Genomic DNA, 20,293 nt, shown 5'->3' with positions numbered 1-20,293 from the left:
CGAGCGAAGCATCGGTTCAATGGTGTTAAACACCCAAGAAACCAGCATAGAGTTAACCGTCCACCAATCTTCGAGTTCCAGTGAGTCATCTGCTGGTTGCTTGACAGATCCATCAATAAAACCATATTTCTTTTTGGCCCGCAATGCAGTCCGCATAGCTCGCGCCCATTCTTCGCAATTCTCGCCCTTCAACTGAACTTGGGTAATCAAGTTACCTGGGTTGTCATTCGAATTCAGTGTGTAAGAACTAGAAGTTTTCTTCCCTAATCTAGAACTCTCATTTTCCTTTTCATCAGCTATGGCTCTGATACCATGTAAAAGAACTAAGAAATTTTGGAATAAGAATTCTGATGTTTATTGCCTCAAAAATTAAAGATATATATAAAAAATTACAGCTAACAAATAGGTTCCTAATCAAGCTAAACTACCAAAATTGTATCAGAATCATACAACAAAAGGTAAGAACAGATATGCACACAAAAATTCCTAAACAAATGCCCTAAATAAATACAAAATAAGTGACGGCTAATAGCTGTCTTTCCTATACTATCTTTCTTGTAGTTGTGCCGACTTTCACTTTGTGGTTTGGTGTATGGTATGCATTGGATTACTGAGAATTATAAAACGCTAAAAGGTCAAGGAAATATGTTTTTGGTCATTATAACATAAGTTCAAGAATATGATCTATTTGTGTGAGTACCATGAGATCCATTCTTCTTGTTTAAAAGGATTGCTAGTGTTTTATTTAAATTTTTTGGATCTTAGATTTTTGTGGCTCTGTATGTGTATCTCTAGGCATCCACATTGCACAAATTTATTCTGTGCATGGTAGATGGTTATTTTAACAACAAACTTAATGCTTAGTAGAACAAGATTAGATGGTTATTTTAACAACAAACTTACTTAATGCTTAGTAGAACAAGATTATCTTTTATTATCTTATTTTCCTTTGTATGTCTTTGTTTTCAGGCTTCTGGAAAATATGGATTACCATGTGGCTCAACATCATTCAGTTGCTTTTCACGGGATGCTACTTCTAATACCAACGGTGAAGTACATGGTAATTCTAGTATCAAAGGGGAGACTGACCAAGAGTCTGTTGGAGACCTCGGTATTTACAATCCACCGACTAGTAGTTACAGTTATTACTACCCAGGTGGGATATTGAGACGGTTATATATTCTTCTTATATATAATCTTTTGGAGTTGTGATAAAGTCAATTAAATGGAATGCCATAATCTTAGTTAAAAGTACTCATATAATAGGTTTTCAGTAAAGTTGAGACTTGAGATGTCTGGTAATATACTCCTCAATGTATTGCATAGGATGATGTTAATCGGCCTTGTGATTAAGTACTCATATTTTGTAGTTGACTTCCATATAGTCAGAATCATTTTTTAGGCTAATGGTGCAATCATGTGAAAAATGAAAAGATAATACTTTAGCACGTCTTCAAGCATGATAATTTTGAAAATATTAAGTTACTTTACTTTGCTTCAATTAAAGATTTTTTTTTTCAGTTTGATTTGCAGCTCTGAAGTTTATAATTTGAGAATTAGATTAATTTATGGTATATTATTTCTTAAACTTACTCTTTGTTGCAGAGTATAATGGATCCTTCACACAATTGGATGATCATGGTTATTTTCAAGCAGATGGATCTCATATGGTATGTTCTTCTGACGTATACTTTCATTTCTATTTGCAAAAATTAGGCAAAACTATGTCTCGTTCTGCTTGGCTGATAAGGGTAGTTTTGTATAATTGTGTCTTGTTGATAATTGATACTAGTGTATCGGTTGATCACATCAGGGATGCAATCACACAATGGATCACTAGTTTATTATTTACCTGCTATAATCCATATGCTTCTGGGGCAGTGGTTGGGGTAGATGGGCAAAGTGTTGGTCAACAAGCATATTTTTCTTCACCTGGATACCTTCCACATCCTGTTTTCTATGGATCAGAAGCCATGCCTTGCTATTCATGGGATTCAGCATATTTTAGTGATGTCTCAAATGGCAATACTGGTTCTCAAAATGGAAAATATGGATCAGCTTCTACTTTTGCCAAGTCCAGTGGTTTTAACTCTATGAAGTCTAATGACAATTCTGCTGGCAAATCCTCTAAGTCTACAAATACACAAGCAATTAGATCTTTAAACAAGGTATGAAATATTCTTACTTTTTATGTCTATATCTTTAAACTTTCCCAAAAAGAATTGATTTTGAAGTTTGTTGTGCTTGTTGATCATCGCTAGTCTTCAGTTTTGAGTGTTTTTGCTGATTTAACTTTTTTTGTTACAGGTGTCTGCATTGGGTTCTGATTTCTCAGCAGGTCTCTCGAAAGGATACCATCCTGTAGGAAATTTGCCTCCTTTTTCTATCCAAAAACATGGTCCATTCCCGCATAATTGTCCTATGAACTATAGACAGATCGGAAGGATATGGAATGGAAATGATAGAAATAAATCTGGAGACAGATTCTATAAAAACAGTGATTTTGAAACCTCAAATGAACTAACTTCTGGTCCTAGGGGCTCTAACAAATTTCCTTCTCGGGAGACTGCTGTCAAGGAAGACTTGGGAATCACTGTACAAAGAGATCAGCATAACAAACCAGATTTTGAAACTAAGTACGCAGATGCTAAGTTCTATGTTATCAAATCTTACAATGAAGATGACATTCATAAGAGCATTAAATATGATGTATGGGCAAGCACTCCAAATGGCAATAAAAAGTTAGATGCAGCATTCTGTGAAGCAGAACAGAGATCTTGAAAATAATGGTAGGCGGCCTGTAACTTATAGCAGAGACACTCAAGAGGTATCTCCTTTGCTTTAGAACTCAATTGTCTTCTGATGTTTCTGTTGTGAAAGCCAGTCTGCTCTACATTTACATCTTCTAATTTGTTATATTATATTTTAAGAAATATGGCTAGAACTAAATACATATTGATTGTCGAAAATTGTGTTTACTTCATGGTAGTACTGCTTTACAATGAATATTTGTTATACCTGACCTTGTCATGTTGGGAATGGAGCAGAAATATTTTTAAGTTCATGTTAACCTCAAAAAAAAACTACTCTCTATTTTTGAAGTTCGTGGTTTTGAGAAAAGACCTGTTCTCTTACACAACAGCTTCTATTTGTGGAAGTCTTCTGCAATATGCTGTGCATATGGTTCCCCTGCATTAAAAACTCAACTTAGCAGAGTATGTTGCCATTTTTCTGTTATTTTCAGTGGTTGTACTATACAATTTAGGCTTGATATTTCAATATATCTGGCAAAAGATGCTGCTAGAATAGAAACTTGTGCATGGTGGCCTCTGTTCTTGTTGAATATATTAAAGGTTGGATTGACACGATTTGTTATAATAATTTGCAGATTGGACTTTAGCAAGGTTTGGAAATGCTGAATATATTTAAGAGTTATTCAGCTAAGACCTCATTGTTAGATGACTTCAATTTCTATGAAAATCGAGAGAAATCTCTACACACTAAAAAGAACAATAAGCCTGCAACTTTGCAAATGGAGATACACGAAAATGGTGAGTTTCTGCAAGTTCACTCTCGAAAACTAGCCTTACAGTTTTGTCAACAATTCCGGTTTGACCATTGCATCTTCTGAGAAGATGCATTTATTCCCTAAAATTTGCTATTGTTAAAATCATGATCTTATTGTTATCAGTTTTGGACTAGTAGCTGAATTCTATGAATTTTGCTGTGCAATGTTAGGGATCTTGCCTAGATACAACAACAACTAAACCTTAAGTCTTGCCTAGATACTTTAACTAAAATTGAATGACTGCTGTGAATTGCATTAGTGCTCCATTTTAAATTTGCCGACTGCTATGGAAGTTAGCTGAATTCTGCTTAATGTTTGTTCATTTTTAGTTGCTAATTTTGCAACTCTATCTTTATCGTGCAGAAGCATATAAAAGCAGGAGATAGGAAATGTGATGATGATTTGACGATCAAGAAAACTAATAATCCCATGACTCTTATCAATCTAATGAAGAATCTCTCTCTCCACGGCTACAATCCAAAGAGTAATTATGTAAAGAAGCCAATAGAAAATTCAATTCCTGTTTTTCCTGTACCATAGGCATTTTAGAGGTTTTTTAGTTATTTACAATGTTTGTTCTACTCTAATGTGATGTTGTTGTTCCTCGTCCTTATTTTATCATTTCTTTAGCTTTCCATTATAAGCCTGTTATAATTATAAAGGCTATTTGTTCTTCAGGTTAGAGAGTTGTAGTTTATTTGCAATGTGTATCTTAGTTGATTTGGAAGTGAAGTGGGGTTCAGTTTCAGTCAATCGTTAGATTTGGAAGCTAATGTTGTAATGTGGATGACAAAATAGATTATATGTTCACATAACAACATATTATATTGTAATATTGTTCACATTACATATAACGAAGATACTATTTATCATTTCACCTGTTGTTTTTCCCCTGATTTGAGCTTAATTATTCTCCTGTATAGTCTTCCCTCTCTCAAATGACAATAGAGCGGCAGATGATAGAGCTGCAAAAGATTGCAGGTATTTGTAAGAGTAAAGCAATTAAGAATGCTAAAAAGTAACGGCAAACTAGAAATGAGTTATACCTGTTGTGAAAGTGAGTGGGGTTTGGTTAAGAGGAAGCAGGAAGAGATACAGAGAGATTTAGATCGAGTGAAGAAGAAGAAGAAGCTTCCTCCTCATTATTTATTCTTCTTTTCTTCGATTTATCTTCCAATATTTGAAGAAGTGATTGGCATTCCTCGTCATCTTGATGCTTTTCATTTCTGCTTCTCCTTTTATCTCTACTATATATAGGATGGACCCCACACTCCATAATTTCCGGCTGATACATGTAAAAGTCAGCGTTGAAGCAAAATGAGGCCTTAACGAAACACTCTTCATCAAAACGTGTCCTCAATCCATTGAATGAAAGCAACACGCGTGATAAGTCCGAACCATACGGACCCTCATAATAATCATTCCAATTCGCAACGTCCTTATCGCTAAATAAGTTGAACGTTGTTACACTCATTTCATATAGGCATTTTAGGGTAGTTTTGCATCCATTTTGCCCTTATATTTTAGTATATTTTATGTTTTTAGCTTTATTTTAGTTTATTTGTTAATTTTAGATACTTTATATTTGATTTTTGTAATTTTGTTGTTTTTGATAGGATTTTGTGGCAAATCGAGGATCAATGAGTGCATTAGGAAGTGATTTGAAGAAATTTGGGATTCTTTAAGCATGGAGGAAAGTTGAAGAAATCAAGCCTTGAAAGAGCAAACCAGCCGAAATTTGCTTGAGACCTTGCTTAAGGTCATGCTCAGGGTAAAGCGGCAATGCTTAAGGTGCAACACAAGTCAAGCATGAGCAGAAAAGTCCATTTTACTATAAGTCTGCCGAGATTTGCTGAAGGTCTGCTTAACCTTAAGCAGACAGTGCGACCAGAGGCTAAATTTGCTAAGAAGCTGCTTAGGGTTAAGCCGAACCCTAAGCAGAATGCCCAGAACGTGAATAGTGCTGCTGACTTGGATAATTTTACACCTCATTTTCTATCCACTCCTTGTCTTTTATTTACTTTTAGGGACCATATAAATTCATCATTTCCTTATTTTTGCCACAAGAGGAAGGGAGGAAAAAGAAAAAGGAAAGAAAATTATATAGAAAGAGGTAGAGAAGACGCCATTCTCTGGAGGAAGAGGAGCTGTTGCACGAGTTTGGAGCTCCAGAAACCAGAGACCTTGGTTTTTCCACCTGGGTTTTCCTATTTCAGTCCTTTTATCATGTTTTTCTTTATTCTTCCATCTATATTTCTTGTAAATACCATAATGAGTGAGTAATTTCCTTAGATTTCAGAGTTGGGAAATATGTTTTAGATTAATTTGTGGATTTGGATTGGGTATTTCCTTATTTTATATGAATATGAGTTTTGATTCCTTCCTTGTGTGCTTGATTTACTTGCCTAATGTTGGTACCCATTGGGTATTGTGTTAATCTTTGATTGAAGGACCGAAAGGTGAAGGTCATTGATAGTTAATCAAGGATTGGAACTTAAAATCACCTAGATTTAGAAATAAACTAGGACTTTAAGAGGAATTAATTATTGGTTACAAAACTTCATGGGTTTTAAAGTAATCAAACACATGCGAAAGTAGGTTTGGTTATTTTTAGAATACGCTTTGATTTGCTTGAAAAAGATATCAAAGAGATTTAGAATCAATTTCCTTCAAACTCTATTTTTCCCTAAAAAATTGGAATGCCCAAGACAAATCCCAATTAATTTATGCATAAACCCCCAACTCTGGAATCACTTTTACCATAATTAGACTTTCGTTTAAATTACCCATTGTTAATTTTAGTTTAATTGCGAGCTAGAATTAGAATTTGTTTGTTTGCTCTTTACCCATTTCAATTAGATTAATCAATTTACCTTGCTCATTTACATTTACCATTTATTCATTAATCATTAGCCCAAATAATCGCTTCATTCATAGTTTAGTAATCAAACAGCAAATCCTCGTGGGAACGATACTTGATTCATCACTTTATTACTTGAGACGACCCGTATACTTGCGGATAAGTCACAACAAACGTATTACGTTCCCGCCTATTTCCAGATTCACATATGAAATCCACTTCAAATCCAGGAAAAATACCACTTCGAAAAACAACGCAGAAAGAGAAGGCAATTAAGTGACGAAGGTCAAGTTTGAAGGAAAGCGAGGATGCTTTATTCTTATACCTCATCCTTTCTGGCACCTAAAGAGAAGCCTTGTTCTCCTTTGGTTCCTGCCACCATTCCGTCTAAAACCACTACCAATCTCCTCCATTCTCTGAAGTGAATCTATAGAAACTTAAATCACTGGAAGTGGTTGAGTATAATAGTGTTTAGGAAAATAATTGAATTAAATTTCCATACAATTATCCTAGTTTTGGCCTTGATTTTTATTTCTTTCCAAATAATTTTTTTTGTAAGTTAAAAAATTAATTTCTTTCACTTGTCATATTTTCAAACACAAGAATTAACAAAAAAGAAATTAACTGAATTGAATTATTGCAAATTTCTAATTTCCAAATGGATAATCGCTCTCTAATTTCTAATCCTTCCTATTTCACCCAAAAACAGACTGTTACTTCATGACCGCACAATCATAAACCATTGCCTGTCTTCTTATTAGAGTTGCATACTTTTTAGTTTGTATTTTGCAAAAGGTTACGACGTTTACTTAGATAACTCAAGTTTATTCTGCCAATTATGGTCGTGTAACGATGTTAGCTGTGGTTATCAATCAAATTTCAATTAACTTTTTTTGTAAATTTATATTTTAACTTTTTATAAATAAGTTATATAATTAATTAAAAAATCAAAATATAACGAGAATGAAAATACATATTTTTATATTATATTATCAGAAGTATAATAAGTATTTTGATTAAAAATATTATTATTAAAGGTTTTTTTAGTAAAATATTAATTTAAGTAAGTTGTGAAAAAAAAAATTTTGTTTTTATTTTTTTAAGAAAAATTTCAGTTTTTATTTTTTATGAAAAATAACAAAAACATGTTTTTCATAATATAAAAAATAAATTATTATAAAATATATTTAAAAACTTATTTTACTTTTTTTAATTAATATGTGTTATTTATTTATTTTATAATGATAGTCAATTTTTTATCATTATAAATAAATAGTTTTTAAATAATTATTCAATTTTAGTTATGAAAAATTTATAGTATAATTTTAATTAACAGTTTATAAAGTTATTTTTTAAATTTTAATTAAATTTTCTGCTAAAAAAATCTTAATTAAATTTTTAAAAAAATTAGAAAACTAACTGGAGTTCTCTATTTAAATATTAGCAATAAATAATTAGTGGAAGACGTTGCCATTTTTGTTTACGTTTTAAGCCTCACGAAAAACATAAGCCGCTTTAAAGCCTTCTTCTATCAGAAATCATCTGGTTGCTAGGCTAATAAGTGCTAGAATAAGCATTCAAGATTCTTTCTTAAACAAGTTCCTCCATTGATTCTAGCTGATGTAGTTGCCATGAAGCTCTGCGAAATTCTGCCAAGAAGATGACTTTGAGCATTTTGCTGTTGGAGTTGTATGATCCTATCATGGCATCAACATGACTTGGTAATTAAAATATAAAATTAAATTAATATATAAGTCAGATAATTTGACCTCTTATAACCAAATTATTGATGTATTTTTCACACTTCTATGGATATACAAAAATATTATTCAACTTTTCTCCTCCTGTTGATGTATGATTTAAAGCACTTTCTCAAATGGCGATTAATATGGAGCAGCATGTACTTAAGAACCAAATAAGGTGATGATAGAGCTGCAAAAGATTGCAAGTATTCATAAGAGTAAGGCAATTATATATGAATGCTAAAACAACAAATAAGAAATTAGTTCTACCTGTTGTGATAGCGAGTAGGTTTTGGTTGGACGCAGAGAATTATCAAGAGGAACCAGGAAGAGATAGTGAGAGATTTAGATTGAGTGAAGAAGAAGAAGAAGCCTCCTCTTGCTTTTCTTCCTCCTCATAATTTATTCTTCTTCTCTTAATATTTGAAGAGGTCGTTGGTGTTCCTCGTCATCCAAATGCTCTTCATTTCTGCTTCTCTTTTTATTTCTACTATATATAGGATGAACCCCACACTCAGTAATTAACTCCACGGCATCTGCAATGGAGAACTGAAATGAGGCCTCAATGAAACACTCTTCATCAACATAGCCGAATTTATTATCACTGAACGAAAGCAATACGTGTTCTGGTGAATCCTTAAAATCCAAATCATCATCCTCATCCAAACCCCCATAGTAATATAAAAACAAATCACGGCTATGTCTGTATCCAGATTCATCTATGAAATCCACTCTGCATTTAATGCTGTCTGGATTACGATAATATTCTGTGGGATGAAGAACAACGCAGAAAGAAAAGGCAATTAAGTGACGACGGTTAAGTCTGAATGAAAGCGAGGATCCACTTTTATTCTTATAACTCATCCCTTCTGGCACTTCACCTCCTTCAATATATAATATAACTTTCTGACCCAAAAGATGTGCTTTCAATACATCCTCCATAACTTTATTCTTATCCAGATTAACGCAATTACCAAAATCAAGAAGTTTGCAATCTTTACAAAAATCTTTTCTTTCACATATATCCGCATCTTCATTTTCATCTGCTGCTTCACTTTCATCTGCTTCTTCACTTTCATCTTCATGTTCTAAGAAAAGGAAAGAAGTTGATGCAGATTCCAGAGAGATGCAATCTGATGCATGTAAGTATTCTAAGCATGATGGAAGCTCTGGTAAACATCTTAGACTCTTGCAATCTCTTAAATTAAGTCGTTTCAACTTTGGAAGTTGTTTGATGCTTTCTGGAAGACTTGTCAAATTTGAGCATTCATCGAGACAAAGTTCTTTAAGACATTTCAACTCACCTATGCTGCTAGGAATACTAACGAGGCTTGAACATTCATAGAGAGAGAGTTCTTCAAGATGTTTCAATTTGCAAATGCCGCTTGGAAGACTCACTACTTCTATACACTCATTCAAGGACAATTTGACAAGCTGAGATAGATGCTCAATTGATGAGGGCAGTTGTTCTATTGCAGTTCCATCTAAAGTTAAAATCCTTATATTACAAGGAACCTCTGGAGAATCTGTGACCTCAAGGCACCAACATAGATTTAGTACGGTAAGCTTGCTCAGATTTTGAAGAGAGGGAATTTCAACCAAACTCAAACATGCTTCCAAATATAAAAACTCAAGATTTGGGGCAACACTAGACAAGTTTGGAATCCTGGTCAGGTAAATAGAGTTGCTGAGGTCCATTAATTTCAAATTTCCAAGAGGCTGTAGTTAAATAGAAAAATATCAATAAATTAGAAGACACAAATCAACTTTATAAAATGTAGCTAAAATTTATAAACGGTACCTTATCTTCATCCCACAGTTGTCTGAGGTTGCTAAAAGGCATATGAAGCTGTACAAGATTCTTTGGCCAAAACTCTAATGGCAAAGACTCTAGAGGATAATTAATCCAGTAAAGATATCTTAGCTTTTGTGGAAGAAATTCCAAGCTGTTAGGAAGGAGCACTTCGCCTACTGTGGAATCATCCCCGACTTTTAGGAATCTAAGATTGCACATCTTCATGAAGGCCGTGGAACTTACCTCCAATTTACCGTTGTTTTGCATGTTAAGTAATATGGCTTCAACATTTTCAGTTCCCTAATAAAAAATAACAGCAAAAAGGATTATTGATTAATACTTCGTCATGAGAGCTAACATTCTTATAAAATTCAAATATGAAAATGGAAGAAGCCTCATTGATTAATTTGGCCATTACCGTATCCGTCGTTAATACATGACTAATATCTTCATAATTCCACAACCTGCTGCGTCCTCCAGGCTGTTCACATTCCTCATTGACAATATCCTTGCCCATTTGCTCTATCAAGTCATGCATATATACGACATCAAAAGTGGTACTCATGAGAGATTTATTAATTAGGCGACGTATTGGACCTTCTGGAAAGAAACCGCATGCTTTTAACATTTTCTGAACATCATCTTTTGGGTTCCATTTGAAGAAACATGCAATATCAAGAAATATTTTCTTTTCATTCCTCTCTAGCCCATCATAACTTATTCTCAAAACATCTTGAATATTCTTAAGAGATTGACCTTTCAAATTTTCCAATTCACTCTTCCATTCTTCTATCTCCATATCAAATAAATGAGATCCCAAGACTATAAGAGCTAATGGATTGCCTCCAGCATAGGTTATCACTTTCTTTGATAGCTCCACAAATCCCTCCTTGGGATTATTTTGTTTGAAAGCATGCAAGCTAAAGAGTTCAAGATCTTCAGAGTTACATAATTGCTCAACCTCATATATGCATTCACTTGAACAAACATTTTTAAGTACTTGCAAGTCTCTACTAGTTACAATGATTCTACTTCCCTCACCGTATGAATCCCATTTTTTTGCTAAACTTTTTAAACGGATAGGATCATTTACATCATCATAAACAGTGAATATCTTGCTTCTGCTATTTAATGCTTCTTCACATAATGGTTGCTTGTCAACAAAGTGACAAGCATCAAATTTATTCTTGTTTCGATGAAATACTTCTTTTGCAATTGTGGTTTTACCAATGCCTCCCATCCCCCAAATTCCTACAACTTGCTTATCATTTAACAACCGTTCTACTTTTTCCACACGCGATTCAATTCCAATCAAGTTGCCATCATAAGAATCATCACTTTTAGACATATGACTAAGTTTCTTCAAAACATCATTGACAATTTCCTCAACCAATTTGGACTCATACCTAGTTATATACAAACAACAAACACAAGTAAGTAATGATAAACTCACTTCTAAGTAAATAATAATATTATCACTGAACTGAAAGGGTAGAGATGAATGAATGAGCTAGATTCAAGAGTCCATAAAATATGAAGATTGGGCTTGCTAATTAGGTTTAGACCAACCATTGTTAAAATGCAAGAACTAACTATTCGGTTAATGCCCTTGACCTTATAAACCCATCGAATTCTTTTATGTTTTAGACGTGGGACTCTTCATACACCCCTTTACGTGGTCAAGCAGCAACTGAGATAGTTACTTCTTGAAATACTCCCCCTGAAACCTAAACTTTGAATGCAGTGGCATAACCAAGAAACTGGACTGAACGAAACTGGGCTTAACTAAATTGAAAGGGTGGAGGAAAATGAATGTGCTAGAGTTAAGAGTATATAAAGTATGAAGATTGAACTTGCCAAGGCTTGGATTAACCAGTACTAAAAGGTTAGAACTAACTAACAAATTAGTTAGCCTTTGATCTTTGTAAACCCATTAGAATTTTTTTTTTTCTACCAGACTCTTAACAAATATATAATTAACATGTTCTGATTGTAGAATACGGTAGCAAATATCGATTTTCTACATTAGCAGTGCCTATTTTTGGATTAGTGCTCTATATTAAGATTAATGTGCTCTATTAAAAGTGTATACTGTTTTCTTAAATTGAAGCTTAGAAAACTACAGTAAAGAGTAATTTAAAAATGTAATTAACATACTTATCTCGTGAATCCCATCCTGATAAGTTGCTTACTTCCATTAAAGCATGCTTCCATTTGTCCACCTTTTGTAAACTGCCTTTAACTTGTTCTCCACGCTTAGCAATATCAAATGCCTCCTTAAATTTTCCTCTCGGCTCTTGAACGTCAGTTGGATCTACTTCATAAAAAACTGGTAGGACCATTTGTCCTAAAGTTTCCTTGCATTCGAGTATCTTCACAAGCTCATCCAAGCACCATGGAGAATCTGCATAATTTTCAGAAAAAATGACTATTGAGAGACTTGACTCTTGGATTATTTTCAAGAGAGCTGGTGAGATATCTTCTCCTTTATCAAGGTTTTCATCCAAGAAGGCGTTGATTTGTTTTCGCTCCAAAGCAACAAAGAGATGGGACAGAAAACGCTTACGGATATCTTTGCCTCTAAAACTAATAAAAACATCATATTTGCAGGGAGTTGTTGATGAAGAACTAGAAGCCATGATAAGTGATAAAAAAAGGATATTGTGCAACTGAGTTTGAAGAAGGTAGAGAGAGCAAATTACTAAAGATGAATATTTTGTGAGTGTGTGTCTAAACTATTCTGAGACATGAAATTTATAAATGAACAAGTAAACGAAGAAAGCAAGAAACAAGAGGAAAACACCTTATGTGCCTTCTCATAGAAGGAATGCATAGCTATATTTTGTCAACAAAGTAAATGCTCTTTATGTCATATAAGATCGAATATTTTGCTCTTTATCAATAGTCTCCCTCTAATCTTTATGTCAAATTACCGACTTAATTAAACTACGTTCAACTAATTAAACTCATTTATCAAGATTGAAATATTGGATTAGTTGGGATTATTTTAATTAGAGTTATTATCCTTATTTACTTTAATTAATTGGGATTGAAATATGAGATAATCAGAAATTTCATTTTCCAAACTTAATCAGGAAGGCACTTGGCTGGGGCTCTGTTTGTGTGGGGCTCAACCACATGAAGTCTGGACCACCTCCATACTTTGAGGTCACTTGTTTTATTTTTCAACAAGGCGCATAGCGAAGCGAAAAATGAACTATTTGGAGATTATTTTATTTAAGTTTTTCATCTGAATTTAGAGCTAAAGCACAAAGATGGCCACTCAATTTGGAGATTATTTTATTTCAATTATGTAATTTCAATTTATTACAAAAATATCACCCAATTTTAATTTTTATTCAGAAATAGTCATTATGACCTGTTAACCGGTTGTCAAAAGAAAATTACATTTTTGTCCTCTTTCTACTTGCTCTCTTTAAATTTCTATCCCTTCTTTATTTCTTTAAACAAAATAAAAATTAATTTTATAATATAAAAATTGATATAGTAAACTTTTATAGCACAATTAATAGAAAAAATTTTGCGTATTTTCTCGAGATATAAGAAATAATTTTATTATTCAACATGCTAATAAAATAATTATATTAATTATTATTTTTTATATTAATACAATATAATTTTTAATGAAATAACTATATTAATTGTTATTTTTATATTAATACAATAAAGAATTTTGAGAAAAATGGGCCTAAAAGTTCTACCTCCTTCATTGACACAAGCACAATATATATATACACAAGAGCTATAGCTCACCAAATCTCCTAAACAAGGTAAACTCCTAAAACTGTACAATAAGAAATCTCCTAAACAAGGTAAACTATCAAAACTTTACGAAAAAAAATTATTCACAAAACTACCTAAACCAATTAGCTGCCAAGATCTTTCCTGCTTGATCCAATACCCCCCTCAAGTTGGAGCATGAAGATCCTGAATGCCCAACTTGCGAAGAAGAAAATCAAACTGATTCTTTCCCAAAGCCTTCGTAAAGATATCAGCAGGTTGCATAGAAGTATGAACATACTCCGTTTGAATGTTTCCATTTTGTATCTCATTATGAATAAAGTGACAGTCTACTTCAATGTGTTATGTACGTTCATGGTAGACTGGATTAGCTGCTATGTGCAAAGTTGCTTGACTGTCACAATATAAATGCATAGTTTCAAAATGTTCAACACCAAGAGAAGTCAATAATCCTTTCAACCTCTTGAGTTCACAAGCCAATCTATACTTAGCATCAGCGAAAGAGCGAAACACTGTTTGTTGCTTCTTGGTTTTCCATGAGATAAGCGAATTTCCCAAGAGAACAAAATAACCAGTTAAAGATCGTCGTGTCAAAGCACAACTGGCCCAATTTGAGTCACAATAAGCATATAGTTTTTTTTATCACAATTGGCATGAAATAAAATACCTTGACCTGGATTTTTTTTCAAATCATGCACAACTCTCAAAGCTGCTTCCCAATGTTCCTTCTTCGATTGCTGCATGAACTGTGCAAGTATATGCACACAATAAGATAGTTCAGGGTGAGTAATTGTCAGATAAATAAGCCGTCCCACCAGACACCTATACTGACTTAGATCGTCCATATCAGCACCCTCTACAAATTGCCAGCTTGTGATTTTGTTCAAGTGTCTTTTAGTCGACTTAGCCCCTAGTAAACCAGCCTCAAAAATGATATCCAATGCATATTTACATTAACACAAGAAGAGACCATTTGAATTCCATCCTACCTCTATCCCCAAGAAATATTTCAGCTTGCTCAAGTCTTTCATATGAAAACATCGATTTAAATAATCCTTGAACTTCTGCACAACCATTTCATCACTACCAGAAATAATGAGATCATCAACATAGATAAGAATATTCAATCGAACAGGCCCATCTCAAAAAGTAAATAGAGAGTAATCTGAACATGATTGCTTAAATCCTCAAGTTTTCAAGGATGGTGCCAATTTGGCAAACCAACACCTAGGTGTCTGTCAGAAACCATACAAAGACTTTCGAAGTCTACATACCTTCCTTGGTGTCTAGGAAACAAAACCAGATGGCATCTTCATATAAACCTCTTCATCCAAGTCACCATGTAAGGAAGCATTTTGTACATCCATTTGATGTAATTCCCAATTCTTTGCAGTTGTAACAGTAAGAAAGGTGTGCATAGTAACCATCTTTGTCTTTGCTTCAATTCCTTCCAAACTCAATTCCCCTGAGTAAGTTTTCACCAAAACATGGTCCCCATCATTGCTTTAACCCTACTCTCTCTTCTTAGCACCTCTTGTTCTACTTCTTTACTTGATGATTTTAACGTTTTAGTTGTGCTTAAACAAGGATTTGCTTTCCCTGAACCAGTCTTGAGCATGTGGAATTCATCGAATCCAAGATCAGTTTGTTCGTGGGCTGGAGTTGGTTGCTCTCGCAGGCGAGTTGTGTCATTGGACTTGACAGATTTGAATCTGTCAGGTTCTGTTTCACCTCAGATTTCAAGGCTTGATAGGCTCACCAACTTGTCTCTTGCAGGAAACAACTTCACCGGTACCATTGAGATTTTCAGGTTGAGTAATCTTCGGTTTCTTAACATCTCAAACAATCAATTCAATGGTGGCTTGGATTGGAACTACTCTGAAATGGAAAACTTGGAAGTGTTTGATGCTTACAATAATAACTTCACTGCTTTCCTTCCTCTTGGGATTTTGAGCCTGAAAAAACTCAAGTACTTGGATCTTGGTGGCAACTATTTCTATGGCAAAATCCCTGCAACCTATGGGAAACTAGTGGGGTTGGAGTATCTATCACTCGCAGGAAATGATCTTCATGGAAAAATCCCTGCTGAATTAGGAAACCTCACTAACTTGAGGGAGATTTACTTGGGGTATTACAATGTTTTTGAAGGTGGGATTCCTGCAGAGCTTGGAAATTTGGTGAATCTAGTTCACATGAATTCACCAGACTGTGGACTAGATGGTCTAGTTCCGAGGGAGCTTGGAAAGCTGAATCTGTTTGATACTCTATATTTGCATGCCAATCATTTTTCAGGTTCTATTCCAAAGGAATTAGGCAACCTGACCAACTTGGTGAATCTTGACCTCTCCAACAATGCAGTCACTGGTGAAATCCCATTTGAGTTCATCAATCTCAAGCAACTGAAGCTCTTCAATCTCTTCTTGAATAGACTACACGGTTCCATTCCAGACTATGTCGTGGAATTGCCTAATTTGGAAACGCTGGGGCTGTTGATGAACAATTTCACCGGTGAGATTCCTCAAAAACTTGGCCAAAATGGGAAGCTTCACATTCTTGATTTGTCCTCAAATAAGCTCACTGGTACAATCCCGCAAGACTTGTGTTCCTCTAATCAGTTGAGGATTCTCATTCTCTTGAAGAATTTCCTGTTTGGTCCAATCCCAGAAGGTTTGGGGACATGTTGTAGTCTCACTAGAGTGAGGTTGGGGCAGAACTACTTGAATGGAAGCATTGCAAATGGTTTCATTTACTTGCCTCGGTTGAATTTAGCAGAGTTGCAGAACAACGTCCTGTCAGGGAATTTATCAGAGAATCGTAATAGTTCATTTAAACCTGTTAAATTAGGCCAACTCAATTTGTCAAACAATCTCCTCTCGGGTCCTCTGCCATTTTCGCTTTCGAATTTCTCTTCCCTTCAAATCCTTCTGCTCAGTGGAAATCAATTCTCAGGTCCAATTCCAACTTCCATAGGAGAACTCCAGCAAGTATTAATGCTTGATCTTAGCAGAAATTCACTTTCAGGTCTAATTCCACCTGAAATAGGAAACTGTTTCCATCTCACTTTCCTTGACATGAGCCAGAACAACCTCTCTGGTTCAGTCCCACCAGAGATATCCAACATCCATATCTTGAATTACTTGAACTTGTCAAGAAACCACTTGAACCAAACAATACCAAAATCCATTGGTTCCATGAAAAGCCTCACTGTTGCTGATTTCTCTTTCAATGATTTCTGCGGAAAGGTCCCAGAATCCGGTCAGTTCTCCCTCTTTAATGCCTCCTCTTTTGCAGGAAATCCTCAACTCTGTGGTCCTCTACTTGACAATCCTTGCAATTTCACCACCATCACAAACACACCAGGAAAAGCCCCCAGTGATTTCAAGCTCATCTTCGCTTCAGGCTTGCTGATATGCTCTCTGATATTTGCAACTGCTGCCATAATAAAGGCCAAGTCTTTCAAGAAAAACAGCTCAGATTCTTGGAAGATGAAAGCTTTCCAAAAGCTAGAATTCACTGTCACAGATATCCTGGAATGTGTAAAAGATGGAAACGTAATTGGTAGAGGAGGAGCTGGGATTGTATACCGTGGGAAAATGCCAAATGGGGTTGAAATTGCAGTTAAAAAACTACTTGGTTTTGGCACCAATAGCCATGACCATGGCTTTAGAGCAGAAATTCAAACGCTAGGCAGCATTAGGCATCGAAACATCGTTAGATTGCTTGCTTTCTGCTCCAACAAAGAAACCAACTTGTTGGTTTATGAGTACATGAGAAATGGAAGCCTAGGAGAAGCCTTACATGGCAAAAAGGGTTCTTTCTTGGGTTGGAATTTGACGTACAAAATCGCCATTGAGGCTGCTAAAGGCCTATGCTACCTCCACCATGATTGTTCACCATTGATCGTTCATCGAGATGTAAAATCCAACAATATTCTGTTAAATTCGAGCTTCGAAGCACATGTTGCAGATTTCGGATTAGCAAAATTCCTTATTGATGGGGGAGCATCAGAATGTATGTCAGCAATTGCAGGGTCTTATGGCTACATAGCACCCGGTAAGTTCATTACTTCACTATATTTGCAATTAAATGATATCACTAAGCCAGTTTTTAACCACTGCATCACATTTTTACACACATTACTAATGCTTGCTTTCTGATTTTGTGCACAGTGATACTGTAGATGATTGATGATTGATAGTGACCTTGTTAGTTCAGTTAGTTATTTTGTGTGTAGTAAATTTTTCTTGTAATGTCAAAATTGTCTGAATATTTCAAGAACTCAAGATGAACAGCAACCATCTGATATTCCCAAGGTGAGAACAGTTACAGCAACGTATAGCTGACTTTTGATCCCTTATAAGTGGTTCTGTACGCAATAGTGTTACCTCAGTGAAACTGAAGTCATTGAGAAACTATAGGATCTCGACTTCAAACTCTTAAATTAAAAAAAAAAAAGTGAGAGCGGAAAAACCACCCGTGATTTGTGCCAAAGGGAGACAGGCGCATAGGTTTTCTTGGCATTCACAACACAACATCACACAGAAACAAAAGAACCGAAGCACTTTGTTGGGACCCACGAAAAACTCTGATCTAGCAATCTTGGAGGTCCAAATCTGACACATTGATGCTTATTTTCAGTCTGATAATGATTCTAACGTAACAGCACATTGAGATTAGTGAAAGCTAACCGACACATATATGCATGCACACCTATTTACAACACTAATCTTTCGTGTAATAGCTGATTTTGGTCTTACGTGTAAAGCGTATTTTTCTTCTTCTTCTTCTTCCCACCTACCAGTCTTCTTTGGCTGCTTTGAGCTTTCTTGGCAAGTTTGGCATCTCTTTTTGTCTTTGTCCTTTGACCTTATATCTATGATTTTTTTTGGGGGTACTTTCCTTAATCCCAAGATGAAGATGCTGCAAATTGGGTTGTGTTGGGCTTGGATTGTGGTGGTCTTATGGGCCTCATCCCATGGTTTAGCTATGTCATGACTAAATTTTGTTCATATTGCAGAATATGCATACACATTGAAGGTGGACGAGAAGAGTGATGTGTATAGTTTTGGAGTTGTTCTCTTGGAGCTGCTAACAGGACGACGACCGGTGGGTGATTTCGGCGAAGGGGTGGATATTGTACAATGGAGCAAAAGAGTAACGAATAATCGGAGAGAAGATGTGATGCGCATTGTTGATCCAAGACTAACAATGGTGCCTAAAGATGAAGCAATGCATCTATTTTTCATTGCAATGTTGTGTTGCCAAGAAAATAGCATTGAACGTCCTACAATGAGAGAATTAGTTCAAATGCTCTCTGAGTTTCCTCGTAACTCTCCAAATTACCATTCTTCATCATCTTCTATTGTTTCCCAACAATTGAAAAATGGGGAAAATGAGAAAATCCGTGCAAAATCCAAACAAGATCTTTTAGTTTAAGCTTGAATAATTTTCTTTTCCCTTTGAATTTTAATGCTGTCTTTAAATTGGCTTGATTTTTGTTATAGCTTTTTTTTTTTATTATTAATGTGCAAAGAATAATTTTTTTCTTTATAATTCTTGGGCATAGAATTAGGCATATAGATGTAGAAATAATTTGTGGGTTACCTTCTTTTTAAGGAGTGTCCTCCTTCGGTGGAGAGCTTGCAATCTTTAATTAAGGGGATCATGAATGCTTTTTGTATCATATACTCTTCTCTATACAAATGCTATATTTGATTGCTTTACATTACTTCATTTTTTGCCCCACCTCTACATTTTGTCCCCCCTTCATGTTATAATCAATGTTTATAGATATGAAGTGATGGCATTAATAATATGTAAATTCAATTCACTTTGAAACTAAGACATAAGTACGTGAGATTTATATATTTAATAAGTAAATTTCATCATATATCATATGTTATAGATTCAAGAAACATCATTTCTAAATATGTGGAGCCAATGCACATCTAAAGCATCCCATATAATAATTTTTTAAAGTAATTAGAAAAAGAAATTTAAACTCAAAAAATCTATTTTTGTTTTATTAATTAAACACTGAATCCATATATTAAAATAGATGTTTCCAAGGAGCTGACATGCGATATTCTTTTTAATAGTATTATTGCATGACACTCTCTATCATGTTAATTCTTTTTTTTTTCTTTAAAAAATATTATTTTTAAGAATAATATTAATATTAATAAATAAAAATAATATTTAAATATATTATTCTTTTTAATATGAAAATATAATATTATATTCTATATATTCTTTTAATTTATTAAAAAAATATAATATAATATTAAAAATGATAAAAATAACCATATGATTAAACCAATTTCAAATGATTTCATATCTTTAATTAATATTTTTGTTATATTATTATATTTTTATTTTTTATTATGAAATTTTCATTAAAAAATTTAAAAGATAAAAAATTTAATCTATATAAAAATAATAAAAATAAATATAAAATAATTGTTCTAAATTTTCCATCGAATGTGCAAGCTGACGCTGGTATTTTCCATCCCCAATTTTTTAAATTTATAATTAAAAAATAAATAAATTTCCACTAGAAGCTGAGA

The 20,293-nt window shown here is 34.1% G+C and overlaps 3 protein-coding genes across 5 annotated transcripts; 2 read left to right on the top strand and 1 right to left on the bottom strand.

Moving 5' to 3' along the window:
* Positions 1-298: 298 nt before the first annotated feature.
* Positions 299-4,590, top strand: LOC131172778 (uncharacterized). The gene is made up of 8 exons (XM_058134303.1): positions 299-314; positions 766-779; positions 970-1,156; positions 1,606-2,168; positions 2,308-2,709; positions 2,768-2,827; positions 3,932-4,099; positions 4,492-4,590. The coding sequence occupies exons 1-8, from the start codon at positions 299-301 to the stop codon at positions 4,588-4,590; spliced, it is 1,509 nt and encodes a 502-aa protein (XP_057990286.1).
* Positions 4,591-7,879: 3,289 nt separating this feature from the next.
* LOC110646276 (disease resistance protein RUN1) lies at positions 7,880-12,713 on the bottom strand. Of its 3 annotated transcripts, none has more exons than XM_058135700.1 (6): positions 12,123-12,713; positions 10,384-11,371; positions 9,972-10,265; positions 8,441-9,889; positions 8,198-8,360; positions 7,880-8,125 (listed from the first exon to the last, which is right to left on the bottom strand). In XM_058135700.1, the coding sequence occupies exons 1-4, from the start codon at positions 12,602-12,604 to the stop codon at positions 8,573-8,575; spliced, it is 3,081 nt and encodes a 1,026-aa protein (XP_057991683.1). In that variant the 5' UTR covers positions 12,605-12,713; the 3' UTR covers positions 7,880-8,125; positions 8,198-8,360; positions 8,441-8,572. The 3 variants fall into 3 exon arrangements, with proteins under 3 accessions (XP_057991683.1, XP_057991684.1, XP_057991682.1); XM_058135701.1 differs by lacking the exon at positions 7,880-8,125 and having other exon boundaries at positions 8,147-8,360; positions 12,123-12,369; positions 12,532-12,713; XM_058135699.1 differs by lacking the exon at positions 7,880-8,125 and having other exon boundaries at positions 8,147-8,360.
* Positions 12,714-14,709: 1,996 nt separating this feature from the next.
* LOC131173385 (leucine-rich repeat receptor-like serine/threonine-protein kinase BAM1) lies at positions 14,710-19,396 on the top strand. The gene is made up of 2 exons (XM_058135702.1): positions 14,710-17,780; positions 18,745-19,396. Exons 1-2 carry the CDS (start codon positions 15,215-15,217, stop codon positions 19,161-19,163), a joined length of 2,985 nt encoding a protein of 994 aa, XP_057991685.1. The 5' UTR covers positions 14,710-15,214; the 3' UTR covers positions 19,164-19,396.
* Positions 19,397-20,293: the final 897 nt, after the last annotated feature.

The sequence above is a fragment of the Hevea brasiliensis genome, chromosome 14, assembly GCF_030052815.1.
Source record: "Hevea brasiliensis isolate MT/VB/25A 57/8 chromosome 14, ASM3005281v1, whole genome shotgun sequence".
NCBI lineage: Eukaryota > Viridiplantae > Streptophyta > Magnoliopsida > Malpighiales > Euphorbiaceae > Hevea > Hevea brasiliensis.
This window is presented reverse-complemented; position numbering and strand designations above follow the sequence as displayed.